The 24,207-nt window shown below is 37.6% G+C and overlaps 1 protein-coding gene across 11 annotated transcripts in view; it reads right to left on the bottom strand.

Moving 5' to 3' along the window:
• The window catches only part of NRXN1 (neurexin 1), a gene marked incomplete at its 5' end in the record, with an annotated part of 479,408 nt that overhangs the window by 7,310 nt on the left and 447,891 nt on the right, over positions 1-24,207 (bottom strand). For 6 of the 11 annotated variants that reach the window (XM_083857912.1, XM_083857915.1, XM_083857911.1 and 3 more), the window contains one exon: positions 11,514-11,592. In XM_083857912.1, the coding sequence (XP_083714038.1) occupies positions 11,514-11,592 (79 nt within the window). Of the gene's footprint in view, positions 1-11,504; positions 11,593-24,207 lie in introns of all 11 variants that reach the window. The other 5 variants (XM_083857909.1, XM_083857914.1, XM_083857913.1 and 2 more) reach the window with 1 other exon arrangement.

The following is a 24,207-nucleotide window of genomic DNA, read 5'->3' as shown; positions in this document are numbered from 1 at the left end:
CATTCATGCCTTCCCACAAACTGTGAATAAGAAATTACTCACAAGACAGAAATGTTTAACTACTGCATTTGCAATGGGGCATGAAGGCAATTATTTACGGGACACATATTAATTTTCACTCTGTGTGCTATCATTGTAGACCTGTTTGTGGTCGATTTTCTGCAGCATTGCTGGATTCTGGTGAACTGGTTTCTGAGCTCACTACAATTTCAGCACCTCTTTACAACAAATACCTCTGAAAAACAAATCCCAGTACTTCCTCTGCAGAACTGGGGTAGATGCAGCCCAGCTTCAAAACCAGTATGAAGGTCTGCTGTAGACTTGTGTTTAAAGGAAAATTTTTAAGGCATCTTTTCTACTCTTTGGTGTGCAAACCCAGGATATAATGCATTAAGATACCTCTAAAGTGACATCAGCTAACTTAGCTTGTTATAAAAATAGTCTATGCAGTGGAACAGCATCCATGGCTAAAAAGGTTGCTTTGCTAAGAAGCTGAACATTCCCTCTGCACTGAATAGAGTGCTCATTTCCAAGTGTAATGATTTGTCATATATTGACTTTGAATTATTTACAAATCCTACAAACTCCTTAGGACTGCAGGTTTTGCAGTAACTTCTTTTTCCCCTGTGGCTGAGAGGTGGAAGGTTGTTTTCTCAACCTTTTAAAATGTCATCATAAGTCTAAAGGGAGATAGGTTAGTTGGTTGTACAGTGTTGTACAGTGCCAATTGATGGAGCATATCAAATCAATGGAGTTTAGGAGTTACTATGTATATTCAGAGCTAAGGGGAATACTTCACAGTTTTATAAGAAGCTTTTGTGAAAATATTTTCCACAAAACTAAATTTAATTTTAGCCAAAATGGAGAATATAAACCAATATATCACTTAATGTTTTTAGCAGCCTTCATTCCTGTGGTCTTACCCTTTCTATTAGCATATTTTAACATTTCAGTTGCCTTGCTTCTCTTTTAGTATTCTTTCCCTCCAAACAAGGTTTATATCTCCTTTTACCAGTCCTACCTCTCCCCACTTCTACATTTGTCATCTGTCCTGCTTTATTTTCTACATAAAGTAATTTTCCTGGTTTTGTGCACATTCTGAGAAATCTTTGGTAATTTGGTACTTTCTTTCAGAAGTTTTGACTGACTAGCAGAGTCCATAGTTAGTTTATATTTTAAATTGAATTATTCTTAGTGGGGGGTAAAAAAAAAATGCTTTTGCAAATAAGATAACATAAGAAAGACAAAACAGAAATATTACACTACTGACAGCATGTTTTCAAGCTACAGCTAAGCTGCTGCAATTGTGGGCCACCAGTCCAGACAGCTAAACTGGGATAATTTCTGGGTGAGCTGCGTGCCACTCTTGCTCCCTGAAGACTCAGTGCTAAAGCAAGAAAAGAGCAGGGGCACTGCAAACATAAATTTTTGGTGGCAGCTAACTGTAAGATTGGCTGCATTGAACCAAAACTGTGACATTTGGGCTCCACTGACTTCGGGAAAAGTTTTGCTATGAGCTTTGCCAGATCAAGGTTTCATTGCTTGCTATTTTTAGCACTGTCATCTCATCAAAAAATAAGGCAAAAAAATTTCCAAACCTCCTTATCTAGGAACCAGTTTTCAGCAGAATACCAAAATGTAGTTGTAAAGCGTGAGAAATCTGCTGGCTTGGCCTGCAGAGCGTGGAATGATTCTTGCTCATGAAATGAGCTGGAGGTGCAGACACCCACATTCTTCTCACAACTGTGGGTGATTCCCTGATTTTCCTCCTTCACTAAGCAGCTACTACATGAAGAGATAAATGTCTATGCCACAAACATTATATATATATGGCTTGAATGTTGAAGCCGAAAGCACACCACATTCAACTTGTTCCAAATACTGTCATCAAGTCAGACCCATTACTGACAAAGTTGATAATATGCCTGGGAGAAGAAGGAGCCAGGCTTTCAAGACATCCAGAATATACTTGCACACACACTAGGAGTGCAGCTGCTATAAATACTGAACTACTCCTGCTACCCAAAGTCTCAGATTCAACAGCTACACTTGTTCAACCTGAATCCTATTACTGCCTAAACCATATATGCTTCTCTGGGAGTGGGAAGAGAAAGACAAATGGAATTCAGGATGGATATAAGTTACTTTTGATGTAATTAATGTTCTTTTTCTCCTGATAAAATTATTAAAATGAATAAGATTGGCTTGTTTTTCTTTTCTTCTCTCATCATACTCTATAAACAATTCTGGTGGCTCTGATGTTGGCACAAGGGAAAAAAAGTTTGAGATATCTTTAAAGCTTTGTTTCATTTCAGAATATAATTCTTGTATTCTCACTTCTTTCATCTTTCATTTATCCCTTTTCTGAAACTTTTTAAAGGGTGCATTCACAACATATGATGTATTCTAGATCTAAATTTACTGTTTAAACCAGTTCCCATTTAAACCATCAAAGCCCCAGAACTAGACCATAGCCCTTAACCTCAGGAGCAGTGCTGGTTTTGAAACCTATATAGAATAGCATGTCAACACAGCAGAACAAGGTTTCATTCAGTTCTTTATATAGTCAGAAGGAGCTAGCCTAAGGTTGGATTATTTCAGGTACATGCACCCTCATTATAGGTTACTTTTGCCTTGAATTTTTTCCTGCTTCCATTTATGAGCAACATCCTTGGAGAATACCTAGTTCTCAAACTTGTCAGCATTCACCTGCCACTTTGCAGGCTGTCAAGTTACACGACTCACACACTGCAATACCCCAGTGCTTCTGCCCAGGTTTAAATTAGCCATGAGCAAGGTGTTGAAAATTAGTAGCAGAATCCTTAGTACCAGGTGGGCAAGAGCTAATGGGTGTTCACACTGTTCTGACTGCTAGAGAAAACCAGCAAGAAGTTCACAATCTGTTCTTGTTTCTCTTGCCTGGAAGAGGGGTCAGCAAACCAGTTCACTGCCAGTAGTCTGGTATGATAGTTACTGGTTTGAGAACCTGCTGCTACTCCAGAACACAATATTAATTGAATTCATCAGGTATTGGAAATTTCCTACAGAAATTGAAAGACATGGTTTAACATCTCATTGCTCAAGTTTGGTTTGAGAAAGGCTTGGCATAGAAACTGAGTGAAACAATGCTAATTCAGGCCAGTATTTTGGCTATAAGCCTTCTCCCACCTTTGCAAAATATTCTTTCTTCTTCTACCTTTTTCATGAAAAAAAGGATGAAAAATAGTCCCGTGGAAAACTGAGTTTCCTTCATAAAAAGAAGAAATTCAATGCATATGCATTACAAAGCTACAGGAAACAGTTTCAGGATAGTGTCCACAGTATGCAAGAAAATATATGCACTAGATGTAGCAAATCAAACCAGACTGAAGTGTAGCTCAAGGAAAACAATGAGGCTACATCAATCAAGGTACCAATAACACAGTCTAATTTCAAACAAACTAGAACTCATTTATTTATTCAACACCCTATGCGAACTCTTGATCCTAAGTTTAACTTGATTTAAAGGATGAATTTTTAGGATCATAACACTTTTATTTAGGGTTTTTTAAAGCAGATTGACATGAAATTTAATGGAACTTATTCCATATTCAGTCATCTCTCTACTTCATCCTTGTGCAAGTAAATCCTCTGCTTTTCCAGAATTTCTTTAGCAAATCAGGGAAAGGAGTCCTGGTCAAATCAATAAATTACTTGCCTGTTTCTGAAAACCTCAGTTTTGCAATTACTAACTTATTTATTTCCTGCATTTTTCACCCAATGCCAGAGTGTGAAGTTCACCTGTTGAAAATGTTTTTGAGAGTCCACATAATCTATATTTGACCTTATTTCATTGTTTCCAGTAAATATAATGTGTTTTACAGACTGTTTTTCAGTTCAGTGAATGTTTGGTTCCAGTTTAAAAAGATCTACACTTTTTGAAAATGGTGGAAACTTTTCATAGGAGAAGCTGTCAAAGAACACACATCTTTATTTCTGTGGCTAACAACGCAGAATAACAAAAGATTCAGAATTGCCTAGAACCTATTTTCATTTACTAATGATACATGCATGGCCACTGGAGCTTAATGTGTTTTATTACTGAAAATCTTGAATACCAGGCTTGAAAACCATGTCTGCTTTATTGAAGAGAGCATGGACATAGATCTAATTTTTTTTTTTTTTTCATTTCTGACAGAGCCACTGCATTCAAAGACAATTAATTTTTAAGGTCTATGCAATACCTTATCTGTAAGGTTCTTTTTTCAGGAATATCAAAAAGGATAGATGAAGCAACTGCTCATATACAAGCAACTGTTTTTCCAGTAACTTTTTCTAGGGAAAAACAGGAAGGTAAGTCCTCAATTAACTTAAATTAAAGGATGTGATATTTATGGACATTTTACTGAAATATCTATGGAATGTTCTAGTACTGAAAAATCTAGGGAATTCCTCCAAAGTCAGTGGATTTGTGAATGAATGAAGGGGAGGACCTGGTTTGCTTCTCTAGGCACACATCTCAGTCCTGGTATCGCAGCAGCTTTGCCTATAAATACCTTCAGAACTGACTCACTAGCTGACTTTTACATCTTTTAAAAAAAGAAAAATAACAGACCCCTCTTTCTTTGGACACTCCTTCAGGCACATTGAGTAATGTTCCCATTTTTCTTGAATTATTGTTCATGAAGAGTACATTTCTTGAAACTACTCGAAACATTGCCACTTGATTTTGTCTGTTCTATGGAGATGTCTAACTCCAAACCACTGAACACGCAACAGCAGGACTAACAACTGTCACTTAGTAAATTTCTCTGCACAAGAGTTGCTTTTTTGTGTTGTCTGCATATGTCTGAAGCACGAAATAAAGATTTAGGTGCTTCCATGCAAATAATAACCACAACGTTTGCACTGTGAATGTTTGCTAGCTGGGATTAAACCACAGCAGAAATTCTTATATAATTCTTCTGTGTTTTATGGAAGTGAGAAGACCCAGCTTTAGCAGGGATAAGCGTGGAATATGAATGCACCCTCAAAGTTCAAACCCAAGGAAAGCCGTTCATCATTTACGCACCAGCAGAGGAGCAGTTAACAGAGAGCCTGGTGTGATTTATGGCAGGCTGATGTCAGTATTTCTTACCAGCCACAGAGCACACTGAGCTGCTGCTATTGCACTGCTAGGAGACCATTGTGTGCAGGAAAAAAGCCAGCTCCCCAGTATTCCATCTGACACTGGGAATGTATGAAAATCCTAAGGATTGGCTAGAAGCTTCCAGTTCCACTCAGTATTCCCAAGTTTCAGTGACATGGCTATCAAAGAGTAGAGGTTGGCATTGGCACAACGGATCAATCATGATTTTTAACCTCAGTCCTTTAGATCACTTGGGAAAAAAATCTATTTGATCAAATTCAAATTAAAAATGCCATATTCGTAATTTGCTGTGACAGGCAATAGGACCTCAGCTGGTTGACAAAGAAATAGTTCTTTTTACAATAAAATAATTTAGAAAAAGGTAGCATTTACTATCTGTTTCTCTGGAGAAGGCTTTGTGATTTATAAAAAATAAATAAATAAGTCTAACAAATACTTTAACTTCAATTGAAGGAAGATTAATCTATATCTTAATCCCCTTAGTTCTTTTATGCGAAGCCATGGTAAGTGCTAACATTTGGAAAGTTTGTAAATAAAGCATAGTTTTCACCCTGTAGTAGCTTATACAGAGATGTCTACGTGTATTGCAGCTAAACACTTTAAAAGTCTGTTTCAAGACAACCCAGTGATCTTTCTGGTACTGGAAATGCATATAGAACTACAGGATAATTGGACTGAGGCACAAATATTCCCTTTATGTCTTGAGCCATAATGAACACAGTAGCCCTATGAACTAACTGTAATTTTATTTTTCTATGTTTCAGCTCCTTGCACAATGAATTCCATGAAGAGCATTAAACAGGGCACTTGCAGTGATGTATAAATTATAGGAGTCACTTCACCTCCTACTGCAATGTTATCTTGCTGCCAGATGCACCAGGAATACAGTGCAGTAATTCGTGACAGGAAAAGAAAGCAAAACTTCTAGTAATGGGCATAAAACACTCACAATCCATATTTCACAGCTCTGCCTGTTAGAAAAACAGATGTCAATGCTGAGACCAAACCTAAACCATCACAAAGTGGCTGAGAATATAGAGTTCTGAGCCATCTCATCTATCCAACATGTAGAGGCACAGAGAAGAGGACATGCATGTGTAGGAAGCAGTTTGCATGCAAAGCCCCACACTGTTCTGCTCACTGGACAAAGCCTTCCCCAAAGCAGTGACTGCTCCCTAAGGGTCATCTTCAGCAGTGGCTTGTTCACTCTCCAGGCTAAACTGGTGCTTTGGAGATTTCTGGCTGTCATCAGTTTTCTGCAATGCAATTAGCCTATCCAACATGTAGGAGAAATTAAAAAACATGCTCAAAGATCAGTCCAGAAGTGTCTATCCTATTAACCATTCTTACTTAATAATGTAGGAAAATAAATTATTTCATTTATCCCTCTGAATTAAGAATTAGGCCTAAGAAAGCTAGCCAGTGCTACCAGCTGCTATACATGACTGAACTCTGTTCTGATAATTCTTATTCTTTTTACCCACAGAATGGTAAAGGACAAGATCTGCCACCAATCTGCCATGCGAAGTGGAAGCCAAAAACTGCCAGACAAATCAAGAGATGATGGAGTATTTTCTTTGCTTCCAACATGTGGAGTTCCACTGCTTGAAAAATACTTGTTTGAACTTGAAGAAAAAATCCCTCTTTCACTTTGAAGGTTACTTTCTGCTAAAATTTCCAAGATGAGTGAATATTCTGGCTTTAAGACCACCAAAACCTCTACTTATCCCATTTCAGCTGGGGCTGTCAGGAGAGGTTTTCAACCTAATTGCAAGCTTAAACCTCTGTCGAGTCACAAATTGGAGAAAGATTTAGAATTCATTTGCAGAAAAAATGCAAACTGTTTGTGTGTTTGTCTAATACTGCAAGACTTTTTTTCCTAGTTGAGAGTTCCCTGCCATTAAACTCAGTGATTTCACTTCATTTGACCCAGCTCAGACCTCTCTGCCTTTTGGAACATTTCAATAGCTACAGAAGTGGTTAGATAATAGCTAACAAATAAAATACCAGCCCAGAGTAACTGGAACAAATAAGCTGTGTAGCACAAATGCTCACTGAAACTCAGCAGAAATCAGAGTTCTCTGCAGAGCTCAGTAACAGCTGGAACAGCAGTCCTGATGTGCAGAAAGGCAATTTGTCCACCTGTAGTTTTATAACACCACATATAAAATCAGTAAATTGTCCCAGGTTCTTTTTTTTTTTTTTTTTTTTTTTTTTTTTTTTTTTTTTGGATAGGTTACCACTAAAATTTTTTGTAACTTGTCTACAAAATGAAAAGGTTTTATTATTTCCTCCCCGACATGAAGTTGAGAACATATAAACTATTGGTTTTTATTATTATTATTATCATCCTCCTCAATCTTCATGTTGTTATTGGTATTTAGGGGAAGGTGGAGAGAATATGAAAGCAATACTTGTTGCCTTACTACACAAAACATAATGCAAAAAAAAATATGTTGACTAAGTTTTGCATGCTAATAAATTTGTTATGACTTCATCCAATTACGGCACATTTAGCAGTTTGTATACCACAATGAAATCTGCAATTATAATTTTTGCGACTTTATGTTCCAGACAAGATGATGGGATTGCTGCTCAGCAGCTCCTAATCGGGTTTACATTTTTATGTCCTATATGAAATTTGTAGCAAATTGCATCTTTCCATTTATTATTTAGCAGACAGGTGCACAGAAAGCAAAGCTGATGGTGGCAGAGTGGGACTTGTTAGCCACTACAAGCTGCAACATACTTGTACTAGGAAAAAAAGCCCTATTTTACGCATAAATCTCACTAATTACTAAAATCTGGATAAGCAGTATTTTCTATGAGATACAGGCGTACCATATTCAAACTGTTTGTTGAACAGGCTCTCATTTAGAACTGAGGACTTGGGTTACAAATAGGCATATTATGAGCAATTGTCACGGAAATATTGAGTTATGGCTCTGTTAATAAAACTGCAGGACCTTTGGCCATCCTTTGCCTGAATTCTTGGTAGAAAAGTGTTGACCACACAGCTCTGAGTGGATCATCTCTTGCCATGAGGTGGATTCATTTGTTTAAGGATCCCAGGCTACAGCCTCTAAAGCAAAAATATAAAAGTAAAACTGCCCTTATCATCATATATTCAGCCTCCTAGAACTACGTAAGTTATGTATCTCCTAGGATACCTAAGTTCCACCACCATTAGTGAGGATGTTGAGGAGTAGCTGTGGAGAAGCCAATCTGGTTTGTGAAAAGGGTTAAGGGGAAAATGTTGAACTGAACCATGGGGATATTTTAAATGGAGGAACATATCCTTCTGTATCTCCTATTCCAACTGAAAAGATAAACAATCATTCGTCTCTCACTGCCAACAATATTGTGCTTCTCTTCTCAAATTCCAGCCTACTCTTAGGAGCAGCTCAAATCCACACGGAGACAGTGTTACAGAGATTGAGCAATGCCTACCTGACTATCCATGGAGAAAGGTTATTCATAACATTAAGTGACTAAAACATCTTGCAGAGAGACTGATATGTCAGAAGTTACAACTTCAGTAACCCGTTTGGTTCAGGTAGTTTCAAGTATGATAAAAGGACAAGGCTAATGAAGGCAAATTAACAGCTTTTAAAAGTTGAGAGTGGGAGGACGAGTGACATTTTGATGAGAAGAATGACAGATAAAATGATCCAGACAATTGGGATTATGCAGAACATAATTCCTGTGCCAATCCACAGTCTTTTTTTTTTAAAAAAAAGCAGTAGCAGTTGGGATCTGACAAATGAAACAGTAAAACCATTCTCAAATAAACAAAAATGAGAAGTGTAGCTGTGTGATGAATGCTAATCTAAAATGGAAAAGCTGAACACCAGCATGCAAAGCTAATAGCAATTTTTTGCTGAAGGACTAACATTCACATCCCATAGTCCACAACCACAAACCATAGTTTGGACAGAAATAATAAGCTGTCTTGAAAGTTTCATTTCACATCTCCCATTCTTGCACCCACCAGCAAAATGACTCTGCATGGCTCAGGACTACCAAACACTGCAGAGCTCAAACTAGCTCAGAGAATTATTCTGAAATTTCATTGGCTTTCAGTGAGCTGTAAGCCTGAGGAAATACAAATACAGCTTTAATACCAAAGCTGCATTCCCAGATGATTTGGAAAATTATTTACTGCTACGTAACCAATATATTGCTGTAAAATTACCTTATAAAATAAAATAACACGCCCCTAAATGTCAATTTATCTACTGAACAGCAATGCCTGAATTAAGTAAAGCAAGAAAGTAACGGACATGAATGAGGTCAGAGCTGTATGAGCTACTGCACTGACTCATAATTGTACAGGGTAGTCTTGCTAAACTCAGGAATTTGTAAACGAGAATGAAGGAACAGGAAAAAAATATATTCCTGAATATCTTGATCATAATGTCTGAGACTTCTGTGAGTGAAATATCTCCCTGAGGTACAAAACTGTGTGAATACACCCATTGCTACTCAGTTTTAAGAACAATCATTCAGTTTCATGGAATTTTGAAAATTACTCTGAAATCCTTTAATTGGAAAGTGAAAGAAAATAATCCCAAAGTATTGTCATCACATCTGTAAATTGTGTCCTGGAGGAGCTCAAGTGCCATCCTGCAGGTCTGTCTGACATTGAGACAAGTCATAAATGTCTCTGCCTTTACTTCAGTTTAAGTAAATAATTCTTGCATGTGGGTATCAAGCTCTGTGGCTTAAAATAGGAACCATGCATTTGCATATGAGGAAAAATTTCACTTGTCTTAGGGCTATGTAGACGTTTCTCCTGCCCCAGATTTTGGAGTCATACTAAGATGGCTCTTAGTTGCTATTTGCATTAATACATTAATCTCAAATTAAATTGGTTTCTACTCAAGCTAATTATGTTACTGAACAACAAATAGTTCTTAACTTTTTTTACTATTAAGTGAAGAAGAAAGTACCAAAGATTACCAAATAATCTCAGACAAATTGCAGTGGGCTTGCTACCAAACAACACGAGAATTCAAGGGAATTTTGGGGAAAATTCTAGGGAAAACAGATATATCTATATGATACCATGAGCTATCATTGCATGGTATGGTATCATCACTGAACTATCTAGGATTATTTTAAAGAATATAGAGTAGCACAATTTTTCAGGCTGACTGGAAGTTTTGCAGCCCTTTCATTTCAATGATAAATGCTGGGATTTCTAGAGATGGTACGTAGTATTTAACTAAACATAATTTAGTATAACTGAACCTTTGGAACAGGTTGCCCACAAAAGTTGTGGATGTTCCATCCCCTGAAGTGTCCAAGGCCAGGCTGAATGGGGTTTTAAGCAACCAGGTCCAGTGGAAGGTGGCCCTGCCCATGGCAGGGGTTTGGAACTAGATATAATTAAAGGCCTCTTCCAACCCAAATATTTCCATTATTTAACAGAGAATTATTACCAAATCTCCACTATTCAATGAGTAGGAAAGACATGGCCAAAACACTACCAAGATTTTCTTTCACAGAAAATACTAGAATGTCAAAATATCTTACAACTAAAATATACACTCTGAATAGGCTTGGCTTGGGAAAAAACCATAAAACAATTTGAAACTTGAGACTGTTGTATTCTATGTCTTCAGGTTTTATGTATCTATACAAAATTTCCACTTACAGTAATTAAAAATGAATTCAACTCTACCTTCCAGTGCATGAAGGCAGCCTATAAGAAAAATGGATAGGGATTTTTTAAAAGAGTTGTAGTGACAGGACAAGGGGAAATGGATTCAAACTGAAAGACACTACATTCGGATTAGATATTAGGAAAAAATTCTTCCCTGTGAGGATGGTGAGCCTAGAGAAGCTGTGGATGTCCTATCCCTGGAAGTGTTCAAGGGCTACATGGAGTTTTGCGCAACCTGGTCTAGTGAGAAGTGTCCCTGACCACAACAGGCAGGTTGGAACTAGATGACCTTTAAGGTCCTTTCCAACCCAGGCCATTCTATGATTCCATGACATAACATGACACTTTCAATATGATACTTTTATCTTATTAAGGGCAATGCTTAAGCCACAAAAAATAGCAACACCTTCCTGCTAAATGAAGCTGTACCTTCTTTATCACAACACAGTTGCAGGAGCCCAAGAATGCCCTTCCTAGTCCATCCTCAGGTCCTCAGCCAAGCCATAACTTTGCTCAGATCATGACATGTGCTCCCATCTGATGTTTTGGAGCAAACTCTTCCTCTCTGCTAACACCACCACATGTAGAAAGGGCCCAATTCCACCTCTCCTTGCCATGCATGAAAGGACTGTTGTGCTAGCTGGGAATCTTGGGGACTGGAGCATGCAAATATGAAAGAAAAGAAAGTAATAAAAAAAGTTGACTAACCTAACCCACCTGAGCTCGGCTCACAGGGATCGATGTCCTCGTCATCGCTAGGACATTCAGCCGAGGCCACCAGGATGTCATCTGAAGTCTGAAAAGAAAATAAGAGTCAAATAGATGCACTTGAATTGACTGAACATGTTGTAAGATTTTCACCAGCATGTCTTTTTTTTTTTCCTTTTGAATTTATGCAAGGCCCAGAGCATTCCAGACTTAAAGTGTAATGGTGCAGTGACACTCTTCAACTCTGAATTAATGGAACTTAGCTTTTCAATTTGCACTTGTCAGGATTTAAAACTGTGTTAGATATCCAGTGTGGGTGCTTACACATTTTAATTTTTTTTTTTGTAATAAGAACAAAAAGTAGAAGGACAGAATATTTATATTGAGGTGGCTGGACTTCCCTCTTTATCTCCAATATCTCTAGTATGATACTACTGAGAACACTGAGGGCATTAAAAAACAAGTCAAAATAATGAACTGCCTGCAGTGCAGCTGTTAAAACTATTATAAATGTAGTGATGTTTTCTCCATTAACTGCACTTGCTTTCTCAAATGTAGAATCAAAAAAAAGGAAAAGAAGCAAACATCTCTCATTGGGCTGAAAACTATTAAATGAAAAGAAAGTCAAGGGAAGAAAACAATAATAAATGTGTATATGCTAAAAATTACTGTTTTTTTTCTTAAATAAGTGAAAACATCTTATTTTCTTAAATAAGTGGAGTATTGCATGAATGCTATCTTTAGGTCCTAGGGCCAAAATCCATTTGGACAATTTTTGTACAAAGAAATCATACAAATCCAGACAAAGGAGCCAAACCAAGGGATGTATAGTATAACGTACCATAAAAGTTCAAAAAAAAACCTTGATGAATTTCTATCTACTGCTTCTTACAGTACAAGAACAAGGAGATATTCAATGAAACACCAAGACAATCAATCAGTCAACATGAAAAAATAAATATTTTCAAGCCACCTCTGAGAACAGTAATTTAGATATGTAATAAGAACATCTACAGTAATTCAGAGAAATAAGGAAATAATAGCAGGGAAATATAAACTACTATGCACCTGGTCATTTCTCAAGAAATTACTAAAGAGCTTAGGAAGATGCTTTTCCTATGGGCAAGGCATTTCATAACTTTTCATAACTGTCCATTTCAAACTTCTGTCCACTTCACCAAAGGAAATACATGGAAAGAATAAAACACTACATCATATTCAAACAAGAGGCTAAGGACATAGCAGGCAAAAGCCATTCTTGGATTTCTGAATGATAAATACGCCAACAACCCATTTTAGTGAATGCAAAACTTTCTTTCTTTATCTCTCCAGGGGTATAGAGGAGGAACATAAAATGCATGAAAGTTTTCCTTCATCAGTTTAAATCTGAAGATGCAAAAATTTTATATCTATGCAGCAGGGCCAAAGGCTAACCAGTGCTGTTTATCATTATTATTTTAACCAGAGTTTTAAAGCAAAGCATATTACAGTAATAGGCTTTACTTTGTCATGCTTCAAGAATATTAATGAATATAAGCTTTCAGCACTTCTCTGAAGTAGGAAAGTGATACAGGAATACATTCATTAATATGTGAGCCATAACAAAGAAAAGCCCATAATAATAATAATATATTTTAGAAGCAAATGACTGAGGCATAACAGAATGAAGTAACTTGGTGAAGGTAATCAAAAAGGCTATAGACAACAGCTATGTTTGGATGCCATAATCACAAAAATTATCTTTCCTTATAGCTGAGAAAATTTGTAGCTAGAGGAAACAACTGTAAACCTGAAATACTGCCAAAATTAGTTGGCAGATTTGCAAAATTTAAAAAACACCCAAAAAAGCTTTCTAGTTGTACTTTATTTCTACCATGCAGAAAACCAAAATTGGAACAAAAGCCAGCTGAAAACATCCTCTTGAATTTCCAATGTCCATTTCTTTCCCCCAGATGACAACCATTTAAGCTTGAAAACCAGTATATTATTCTCTTTTAGGAAAATTACCCTTTTGTTTTTTAAATATAAAGAAAAAATAACCAAGTAACCAACAAAGCCTGCCCATAAGAAATTATCACTGTACTGTAAACCTCACAACCACTGAGTATAAAAACATAATAAATACATAAAGTATCATGCATCTCCCAAAGAGTTTCATTTTGGTCAGTGAAGCCAGAGTGTGAAATTTTTCCTTTTGCCCACAACACTGGAAAAGACAATATTTTTATGACTTGTAACTGGAATTCTGAATGTTTATCAGTGGATCACTGAAGAACTCTACACAAATACCATTAAACAGAGAGGATCACATGCATACCCAATAGTCACATCAAGAAATGGTCTCAGACCTACTGGGCTAACTGGAATTTTGGTTAGGGGTGCTTTGGCACATGCACAGATGAGTCACCCTTGTAACTTGAGTTACCCAAGAAGAAATGATCAGACAGATTTATGGGACTATTGCAGTGTCTAATTATTCTTGATATAGGGGAGCATGGTAAGACTTTGGTGACTCTACTTTTTTGTACAATTTGTGGTACATTCAAAATTCTGGTAATTCAAAATCACCAGAAAAATAATACACTTTAAGTATCTTAATGTCTGAGAGATACTTCGCTCAGCTACTTACAAGAGAGTGTCAAAACTGTATTTATAAAGTGACATTAATTCCAATCTATAGAAAGACTATTCATACTTCTACAAGAAGAAAGGGTTGTCCTTAAATGAAAAAAATGCATGCATATTATGGGTACAGGAATGAATAATACCTTAAATAAATGCAAATATAGAATGTTGAGAAAGACCTCATTAATGTCTCAGCATATTAAAAGAAGTAATGTGTGTTTCAAAGTCAATACCTGGTATAAAACTAATTTTCTTGCAAGCAATAAATCAAGTATCAGTAGATTAATAAGACGCAAAGGGATAAGATGATATGAAAACTTTTTTTCTTCAGAAAAATATATGAGGAAAAATTTGAGTTTAAGTATCAATTAAAAGATCTGTCACAACCTGCCCCTATTGTCCCCTTGCCCCAAACCCAATTACCCCTTTACTCCTACTCATACATATTTTTATCAGAAGAAAGGGCAAAGGAGCTGTGAGAGGCAGGTGAGATGGCAATGACCAACTACAGATGAAAACCATTGGTCTGCCTGACACAATTCAAAATGGGATTCTGAATTGGATAATACACTAGAGAATATAGCGAATACATAAATTAAATACTGTGGGCCAGTTATTTTCTGGAGTTCTTTCTTCAGAAGAACTCTGACTGATGGGAATTTACCTGAAGAGAGATCAGAATTTAGACCTAAGGGTGCCAGACAGCCATGGAGTGCAGATCAATAATGCAAGATAGAGTAATGTGTTTTACTTATTTGACACTATCTTTTTCTCATGCTTTTTAATTTGGATGGGAAGATTTAAAACAAATCAGTTCTCCTAAGTGAATTGCCATTGTTGCTAGCACTGTGGCTAATTTACAGGACACTGCTTCAAGCACTCTCATTAATCAAGGATTTAAAAGTCAGCGGAAAATCCCTTATTTACAGTGAGTGCCTAATAGGATAACATCCAACTGGTATCATCATCATACACGATCGGATTAGAATGTCTCTTGGGTGAGTTGTTCAAATTCATTTAAGAGGTGATACTCCAGTTGTAAGAGATTAAAAAAAATATTAAAATACCAGGTGAACAGTGTAAAAGGTCAGACAGAATTTCTTTTAATTGCTTCTCTTTTTCTTTGTGTATTGTCAGAGATTTTTCAGATTCGATTTGCCGCTATGACTATACAATTTAAAACGCAGTCCACTGTAAAATGTGGATTCTCAAAAAAAGTTGGACATCCGTGCACATATCAAAAAAGCTTACAATTAACATGATAATAAAAAAACGGAGCCAAAAAATTTCCACATTTAGTAAAGCTAGAAGTCATTGCAGAATGTTGGTTCTGACAACTATTCAGGGGTATGGCCCCTGCAGGAATAGGTCTTGCTTACCTCAGCTACGTCTGCTTGCAAAAATAAAGAAACTGGGATTTGTCTCTCAGCCAAGAGACAGTTTAAAATATCACCAATCTGCCACCTTGCCTGAGGAAGGAAATGGTAACTATTTCAAGAAAGTTCCTGGCCAGATGAAAAAATGACGCTGTAGTCATGGCTTAAATACAGTGACAGTCTGTAGCTATGGATAAATATCATGCTGCCTCAAAGGTTACTATCATTGGTTCCAAACTAGTACCAGAAAATATGGCTGCGCCCTTCTAACAGTGCTCTTTGAATGCTATGTCATTGAAAGAAATATTTGCAAATGAATAAACAATACAGGAAAGTATTTTTTTATTATTATTCATTTTTTGCATGACTGAGATTAAATACACACCAACTTATTCTGTTTCTAAGTATGTAGTCTACTATACCTGAGGGTACGAGAGAAATATGACCTAAAAATTAAATCACCAATCTAAGCTGTGCATTCATTAACAGTATAATGGATCCTGCATATTTTCTGCTGTAGTATTGCACCAGCTCTCTGTTAAATCATAGCACCCCACAGCTACTCTGAATATAGTTTATTCCTTTCTTGTTCAATAATATACTTTATCCAATGAGAACTGCAAGCAAATCCAAATTACACAATAGCTAAAAACTAACAGTCCTAAATTATTATATGAATTATAACCAGCATAACCCCTTATGACTACTCTTTAAATTATTTTAGATGAGAACTTCAACTCCGTAATTCAGAATTACTCTTATTTATTTGTACAGCTGTGGTGCTGAATGACACCAGAGACCAGTGTTGTTGTGCCTGGTGCTAAAGGCAGCTGGAAGGCAAAGGTTCTGCTGTGAGGAGCTTTGAGTTTGATTTTGGACAACAAATGAGTGGGAGAGGGAACAGAGGATGAGAAGGGTCAGGTGAGGATGCTACTGAGAGGCGCTGGCAGTTACACAGGCTCTGATCTAGCACGTTTCCCAAAATTATGCTCCCATAGAGCAGGAAGGAAGGTCAGAAAGAAAGCAGGCACAGGAGAGCCAGGCAGGAGCCTGTGACTGGCCAAGGAGATGCTGGGAACAGATGGTGCCTGGCGAGCACTGCCGAGGCTGCACAGCCTCTCCGAGGAAACTCCACGTGTTTGGAACCGTCTGGTGAGCGCAGAGATGAGGATGGGCAGGGTGGCACAGAGACAGGCAAGCAGCACCCATGGTTAGGATCGAGAGCATGGTCAGGGCATGGGGAGGTGGGGCATGGTTGTGTTGGGAGGTGAAGTAGCAAAGGAAGTGAAAAATTATTGGTGAGGTCATGGGAGCAAAGGAGACAAGGGAGCAAAAGGAGAGGGCCAGGGTACAAGGGAGTTGATATCAAGAGACATGATTATGTGAAGATTAATAGGAAAGAATCCAACCACTGTCAGAAAATGACTGTCTGAAAACACACTTTCAGATGTAGGACAAGGAAATTAAATCTCTAATTCTACTTTTCCCCTTTTCTGTAATGCTTAATTATCATCTCTGCTTGCTTCATTTTTCCTCCTGAAAGCAAAGCTTATTCAATTAATTGTGATTTAGTTCAGAGAGAATCAACTACAAGTGGTTTTTAAACATAAAGGTCTGTTTCAATTTAGCAGAAGCCTATATAGCTACAGCCACGGTATAAACAAAGGTTTTGGAAACCCAACAGATAAACACTACTGTCTTCCTCATTAGCTGTAGCAAACTTTCTTTGAAAAATATGGTTCATGCAACATCTACATAAAGGAGTTCAGAGCAGTCCTTTTGTACTGGACACATTAATTTCTGAGGCAGAGAGGGACTTTCCCACAAACTAATGCTTTGCACATATTCCTTTTCCCCCCTATAAATGGAGGAATAAAATAACCTAAATCGATGTTGGCAGAAACCAACAAGATATGAAACATCACAAAAAACTTCATGTGGAAAAACTCAGATTTCATTTTTCAGTATGAGATTGTTTGCACAATTTTCTAGTGAAGACTACATAATTTGAATTTAATTCTCAGTGTATGAAGCAGATCTTCGTGACTGGCTATTGAGACAGTTGTGGAAAGAAGCTTGAATATGTCACATTAATCAGGTGTACTCCTCATCTGGTGTTAATAACCTCCCACTACATGAGGCAGTTTGCTGGGAAAGAGACAATAGCGATGTAACAGTAATATCAGCTCTAGATGATCTGCTGTTTAGACAACTGCCTCAAACATTGTATTTAACCTGCTATAGGTCAAACAAGTACATGTGCATCAATTACTGCTCGTCCACCCACATCCAAAAAAGTATTTTCTCAGCACTGTGCTACTGGAAACGTTATTTCTGGACATGGGTATTAAAATGCTAATATTTCAAGCACATGCACATTATTTATTAAATCTTTCGCTAACTGCTGACATGTTATTACCCTGTAATGTGAAAATACAGTAACTGAAAATCGAAACACTTTCTCAAAACTGGCTCTGATCTAATTAATACTACCATGTTATTTCTTGAATTGTCACTGTTTGATGTTGGGAGAGAGCAAAAGCCTTGATTAATAAGTTCCTCTCACAGGAAAAAAAAAAAGAAGAAGAAAAAGAAACCTTGAGGATATAGCAACAAAATACAATAAGGCCTTTCAGTCAGTGAAACAAGTGTTGTAGAAATTAAACTCAGAGGTGTAGGTGAAAGGCTCAAGATGTTGCCTCAAATGCCCTGTAGGCCCCCTCCAGCCTCTGTCCTCAAATCCCATCAGTGATGGAAACACACCTGCTCCACAGAGCAAAAGAGTCACCTCAATTGTAGCCTCCACCTCTCTACATACAGACAGTTTATCTTTCCAAACAATAACCTTAAAATCCATGGTATTCATTCCATGCAGAAAAGCTTTTGCATTATTTCTCCAGCCACCCTCCTTCACCCAAACATCTAAATTTTCGTGGGCAAAATTGCCACAAATAGAGGGAATCTATTTGAGAAACGGATTTATAGTAAAATTATGTCAACAAAACTGTGTGATTTTAAGCTCTGAATTTGTAGTTAATTGCTTTAGTCAAAGTCTTAAAGTCACCCATCTCCTCTGTAAAGAAGCAGAAGAAGAGCTGAGAAAATCCACATGCTGGCAAAGCTACAACGTTTTACCTGGACAGATAGCCAGACAGCACTCTGAAATAATCTTTAAAAATTAAAGTATTACTAATTAAAAAATAAGAAAATAATCCAAACACTTTCTCATCAGGTCATGTCCCTCACCTCCTGCAACATATGGACTGTTAGCTTCACAGATGTAGACCAAAATCAATTTCTGTATTAATTTTATCTTAAAATATCACATTTTTGTCCCCTTTTGAAACTTTTTGGAATTGCTGCCTGGAAATTCATCCCACTATTTTTCCTCCATGTTTGTCTCTGAGCTGGATAATAAATGAAGATGCACACATCTCCATTAATACATTTTTCACTGGCCACTCTTCCATATTTAAGGGCTTTGCAAGGAGATATATAACAGAATATTTACTGTGTAACAGCAGGGGCTACTTTGGACTTGACTTCTTGAAACAGCTGTACTGGCTGTGGCCCTTGTAAGAAGAGCACGCAGCAATGACACAGTGACAGAGTACCAAGACTGGGAGAAGAAGTTTTATTTTTTGAGGTAATTTGATACTGGCATCAAAGAACAACTGATGTTTATCATGAATGTTGGACTAATGCTCCAAAGCAGTTCTGGGTGCAATCAAGAGTGAATTGTCCACCTTCCACACCCTTCGCATCAAGGCCAACACATGCCATAGACCCCTGAGCACAAGGAGTCATGTCAGTACCATGAATATCTTTGCATTGATTAAGACCTAAATTTGTTTTGCAGTGCCAGATGAATAGACCAGGGTTTGATTTCCTTTCAAAAAATCTAGTATGGCACTGTCCTGCTTCTGACTGATTCAGAACCACAGGTACAGTAAAAAGACAAAACTGCTTCTATCCATCCTGCTGGAAATATTGGGCATGGCAAGCTGGGAATGAGCAAGATATGAGCTCTCTACCACTGTTCCCTTTGCTCCATCTTGCCCTCTCCTTCCCTTCTGCAGTGGGGCTGATGGAAACTGAGCTCACTCCCTGCTCTCAGGATCTTCTCCATGCCCTTGGGAACTGCTGGCTGAGCTCTCAGCTTGGTCTGACCCAGAGCCCAGAGCAATCCCTGTGAGGATGCAGGCACAACTATGCTAGTTTTTCTCTCGTGCTGGAGAAAAAAAACACAGATGAAGAGATATGGCACAAAACTGGACTTTATCCCTCGAAAATGGGATAAACTGGCAACATGCCAGTTACCAAAACCACGGGCACCTAATTGCATAATGCCTATTATTTATACTGTGCCATTTGTGAAAGCAGTCATGGATGCTTAGATAAAGAACGAATGAGTCACTGCCTTACTCCTTTCTCATCTTACTTTTAGATTTACAGTGGTGTAACATTTCTGTTTCCAGAAATAATTTTGTTGGCTAATTTTCATTCTGCGATTACAAATAGTTCTGCTATGGATCATACTGATCAGAAGCTGTTGTACTTTTCAACTTACCTGTTTTGTACTTATTTCCCCTAGAAAATAGGTTGAAAATAAGGGACAGATAATCTGTGAACTCTTTAAAAAAGTCTCCTTTGTTTTCTTTCCAAGATCCTTTCCAGAACATCCATATTCCTCTCCCATAAGCACCACAGTTCATTCCATAGCAAGAACAAAAAAAAAAATGCAGTTTGATTTTTGTTTTGTTTTTACATTTGCACTGAGCCTAAAAATATATGGAATAGAATGTGGTTGATGAAATGCAATCTTATTATTTTCTCCTAGGCGAGAAAATTATTTTGCCTCTAAGTATGAGGGAAATGTTTCTGGGCATTATGCATTTATTTTCTGGTATCATTTTATTTTTAGCCATCTCTTTTGCTGAACTAGACATTTTGGTCTCCATTAATTCTGAACTCACAAAACACAGTAGAGACTTTTTCGTATTAACTCAGAGAGAGACTGTGCTTATTAAATGGCAGCATTACAACAGTGATAGGAAATCTTTAATTTATATCCCTGTATTACCAATCACATGTACAAAGATGGCCAAATTTTTTGGAATATGAGTCTTGCTGCATTTGTATTTATCTCAGAAAACTCAAGCACAGCATTATTAAAGCCTTCAAAATTGACAATTTGAGTTTTTGTCAGGGAAGTGAGGTAGCTTTTAATTGACTATTGAGCTGCTAGCATGGCCTCTGTTGTTGTAGGGTTTTGGTTTTTTTACAATTTAATTACAGATTTTAAGACCATTCTTAGCAAAACTTAATAATGTTAGAGAAATGACTGGAATCAACATTGGACACTTCTAAGACTTGGCTGAGAAGGTTGATTCTTGAAGTCCTTTTCAAGCTAGTATTCTGTGATCTTGTGATTCATTTAGTTATGAAAACACAGCAAAGCTAGAAAGGTACTAACTATGAACTACACCTCCATCTTTTTATACAATTTCAGTACTGCCAGTTTTAGTTACTGTGAGTATCCCTGCCTATTAAATTGTGTCACACAAGAACATCTTGGTCTACTATGTCCATGGGAATATTTTACGGGTCTCAAAAGAGTGGAAGGCAAGGAAAGCTCTTGAGAAGGAATACTTCCTGAAACTCACATGGAGTCTGTTCTCACTTAGCATGTTTTCAAGGTGGAAAAAAAAAATTCTTATCTTGTTTACAGAGAACAAAACATTAATTTTACAAGAAATGTAGCCTAAAGTATTAGACTGCTTTTCACCATTTAGGTAATCCAGCCATCTCATCTTGATCCAGAGACAAGTGAGAGACTAAGACAACAGAGGAAACATGGGATCTTCTATTTAACACTGACCTACCCATATCATGTTCTCAAGTTCATTTGAGCATGTCTTTGGCTCCAGGCAAATTATTTTGAGTCAGTCAGATCAGGTTAAGCATCTGCTAGTATCCCTCTCTCAAGCACAGCTTTTCTCCCCTGAAGAAAAACGAGCACTAGTCCCACTGCCAACACTTTCCGTCCTCAAGTCTTACAGTAAAGAATAAAATTTAAACTTTTTGAGGGTCCAAGAGGGCACACTGTTCCCCCCCAGACATTAGACCCTTTGTCACATTTTATCCCCCAGTATCACCAGTTTTCACAGGTTTACTCAAAGCAGGGAAAGCAAAACCGAAGCTGTTTTCCCACAAACCTGTCTTTGAAGCATGGCCTTTTCAAATATAAAGCAACCAGTTCTACTACTAAAAAATTCCCACATTTCCTTATCTTAATGTTTTAATTAAAAAACTCAAACAACAATGGCAGGATCAGAGGAAATACTGAGGAAATAAGCTACTAGTTCTGCAGGGATGAGATATGTTCCACCCAGGAGCTGCATTCTGCAAGTACAACTTGGTAATACCAACAAGACTTAGCTACACATGTACTGTAAAAAGACAATGCCTAATTTCCTTTCAATTAAAATAAGTTTCATCAAAGCCATTGATTCAGAGATACTGTTAATTACACAGTTTCTGGAAGTGTACATGTGTTGCAGAGGTGTTTGGGTTTGTTAATGATGCTTTTATTTCATAAGTGCAGTCAAAATTCAGGTGAGAAACATGCTTCAGGAAAGCAGCAGGCTTTGCACAGCTGGGAGACGCTCTGGGTGATTGCTGTGATATTATTTATAAGCAGATGTTATTTACAACCACATTGTTGACCAAGAACCTCCCTTTTTCATCACATGTATGAAAATCTATGCAGGCAAAGAAAAACTGCATCTCACAAAGAAGGTATTTGAGTTTGGGACCTGAGACTGTTGTCTTGCTTTAAAGGATAGGTAGTGGTTTTCCAATACTAAAAAGAGGAACTGAGGCCTGGAAGACAATTTCTCCTCTGCTGTCCATACTGCCACTGATGGCATTTGGGTGGTGTGGAGGAATTTGCCAGACTTGCGTAGGAAGGAGAGAAAAGTCAGGCTCAGAACAACGGCAAGATGGGATAATGAGTTGAAGGGCCAGGAATGCTTTAAAAGTAACTGAGGTAAGATGTTGAAGGATTTGGGAAGAGAAATGAAACATTGAGCTTGCTGTAAGTCTGGGGGGACACAGACCATTACAAAGGCAAGAGAGAATGAGGGGAAAAAGCGCTACAGTAAATTAGCAAAATCTCCATGGCATATGGAGAGCCATGGAGAACTGTGGGCATGAGGAAGTTTGGGATAAGGACAAAGGATGCTGGACCAGTCGTTGAAATCATTACAGATTGGAAAAAAATTAAAGATTTGTAGCCATTGGAACCAGCACCAAGATTTCAGCTTTCCTTTCACTGTCAGTCATAATTTGCTAATCACTCTAGCAAAGACTTCAATTTTCCAGCAAATGTCTGGTCCATTGGGATCATTTAAAAGACATAACTGCAAGGCAGAGATCTGCCAGGTGAATCCACAGGCTCCAGCAGTCCATTTCAGGGTGTCAGTTCCATGGTGCATAGTGGAACAGGTTTCTGATGTTTGTTTTGAAAGGAACTCAGAAAACCATGATACAAAACATTTGATTTGGAAAATTTTAAGTGTGAAAGGGAATGAACACCCGACAATTAGGGGATGCCAGAATTTAAGTCTGACTTGAAGCTTTAATTCACACGCCTTGTGTCTGCACAATCTGATGCCATGTTAAATAAAACGCTAGTACAGATTAATAACAACATATTTGAATGTCAGCTGGTGTAAAGCCACACAGTTCCAGAGAAACAAAATGTTCACACTTCAGTTGTGCATCTGGCTCATAATTTCTTGTGATACTGTTAAAAACTGAGAGCCCAAACCCATAGGGAATTATCTTAAACTTGAGTATGCCTAAGGCTACGTACTAATCACTGTTCTTAGTGCTGCACGGCACGCTTCTGAGTCATACTGCAAAAACAGTTTTGCCATGAGGTAATCCAAAAAAATATAAGTTAAAATTATTAAATCACATATAGTCTGGATTTTTGACCTTCATTATTACCTTATGAGCAATAGCAAGGAATATGGCAGAGAATTTAAAATAGGATGCAAAATGAGAAATTAACCATCTATGCATAACCCAGTTATTCAGTATAGCACTGTATTTTCACAAGGTCTTTCCACTTCCTGGCAGGAACATATCAGTTATGTTTTAAAATTTCTTTTCATAAAACCTTATAGCTGTTGAAATACAGCAAGGAAAATACAAATACAAAAGCACAGAAACTTCATTTGATTTGAGTGCAAACAGTAAGATAGCATAACATTCCTCTTTAAAAGTAAAAAGGATTTCATAAGACACAGGGTAACATTCTGATGGGTGTCTAGAAGTTCTTGCTGATGCAACTAACACATTCAGCTGACTCCCTAAATAGGCTTGCTATGTCAGGAAAGGCTATAATTAAACTCCCTGAGTCTGTCACTCTTGTCTATATGGGAATGTTACTGTGATATAAATGAAGTTAATTAAAACTGGTATCACTCCCAGGTGCATAAATTTTGCTGGGAAAAGACCAAATGTTTTGTGCATAGCTTTGGAGGGCAGGGTAGGCACCTCCAGCCAGCCCAGGGATTTGCTCTGTGCATGCATAGGAGGAGGTGGAGCTGCATGGGTTCATCTATCGCCGTGTAATGGCAGCAGTGGGATGTGCCAGACCCTTCACGGGAACAAGCTGTTACACTCACACT

The sequence above is a fragment of the Zosterops lateralis genome (genome assembly GCF_965231275.1).
Source record: "Zosterops lateralis genome assembly, chromosome: 3".
NCBI classification, from domain to species: Eukaryota; Metazoa; Chordata; class Aves; order Passeriformes; family Zosteropidae; genus Zosterops; species Zosterops lateralis.
The sequence above is the reverse complement of the archived record's forward strand: the minus strand, read 5'-3'. Positions and strand labels throughout refer to the sequence as shown.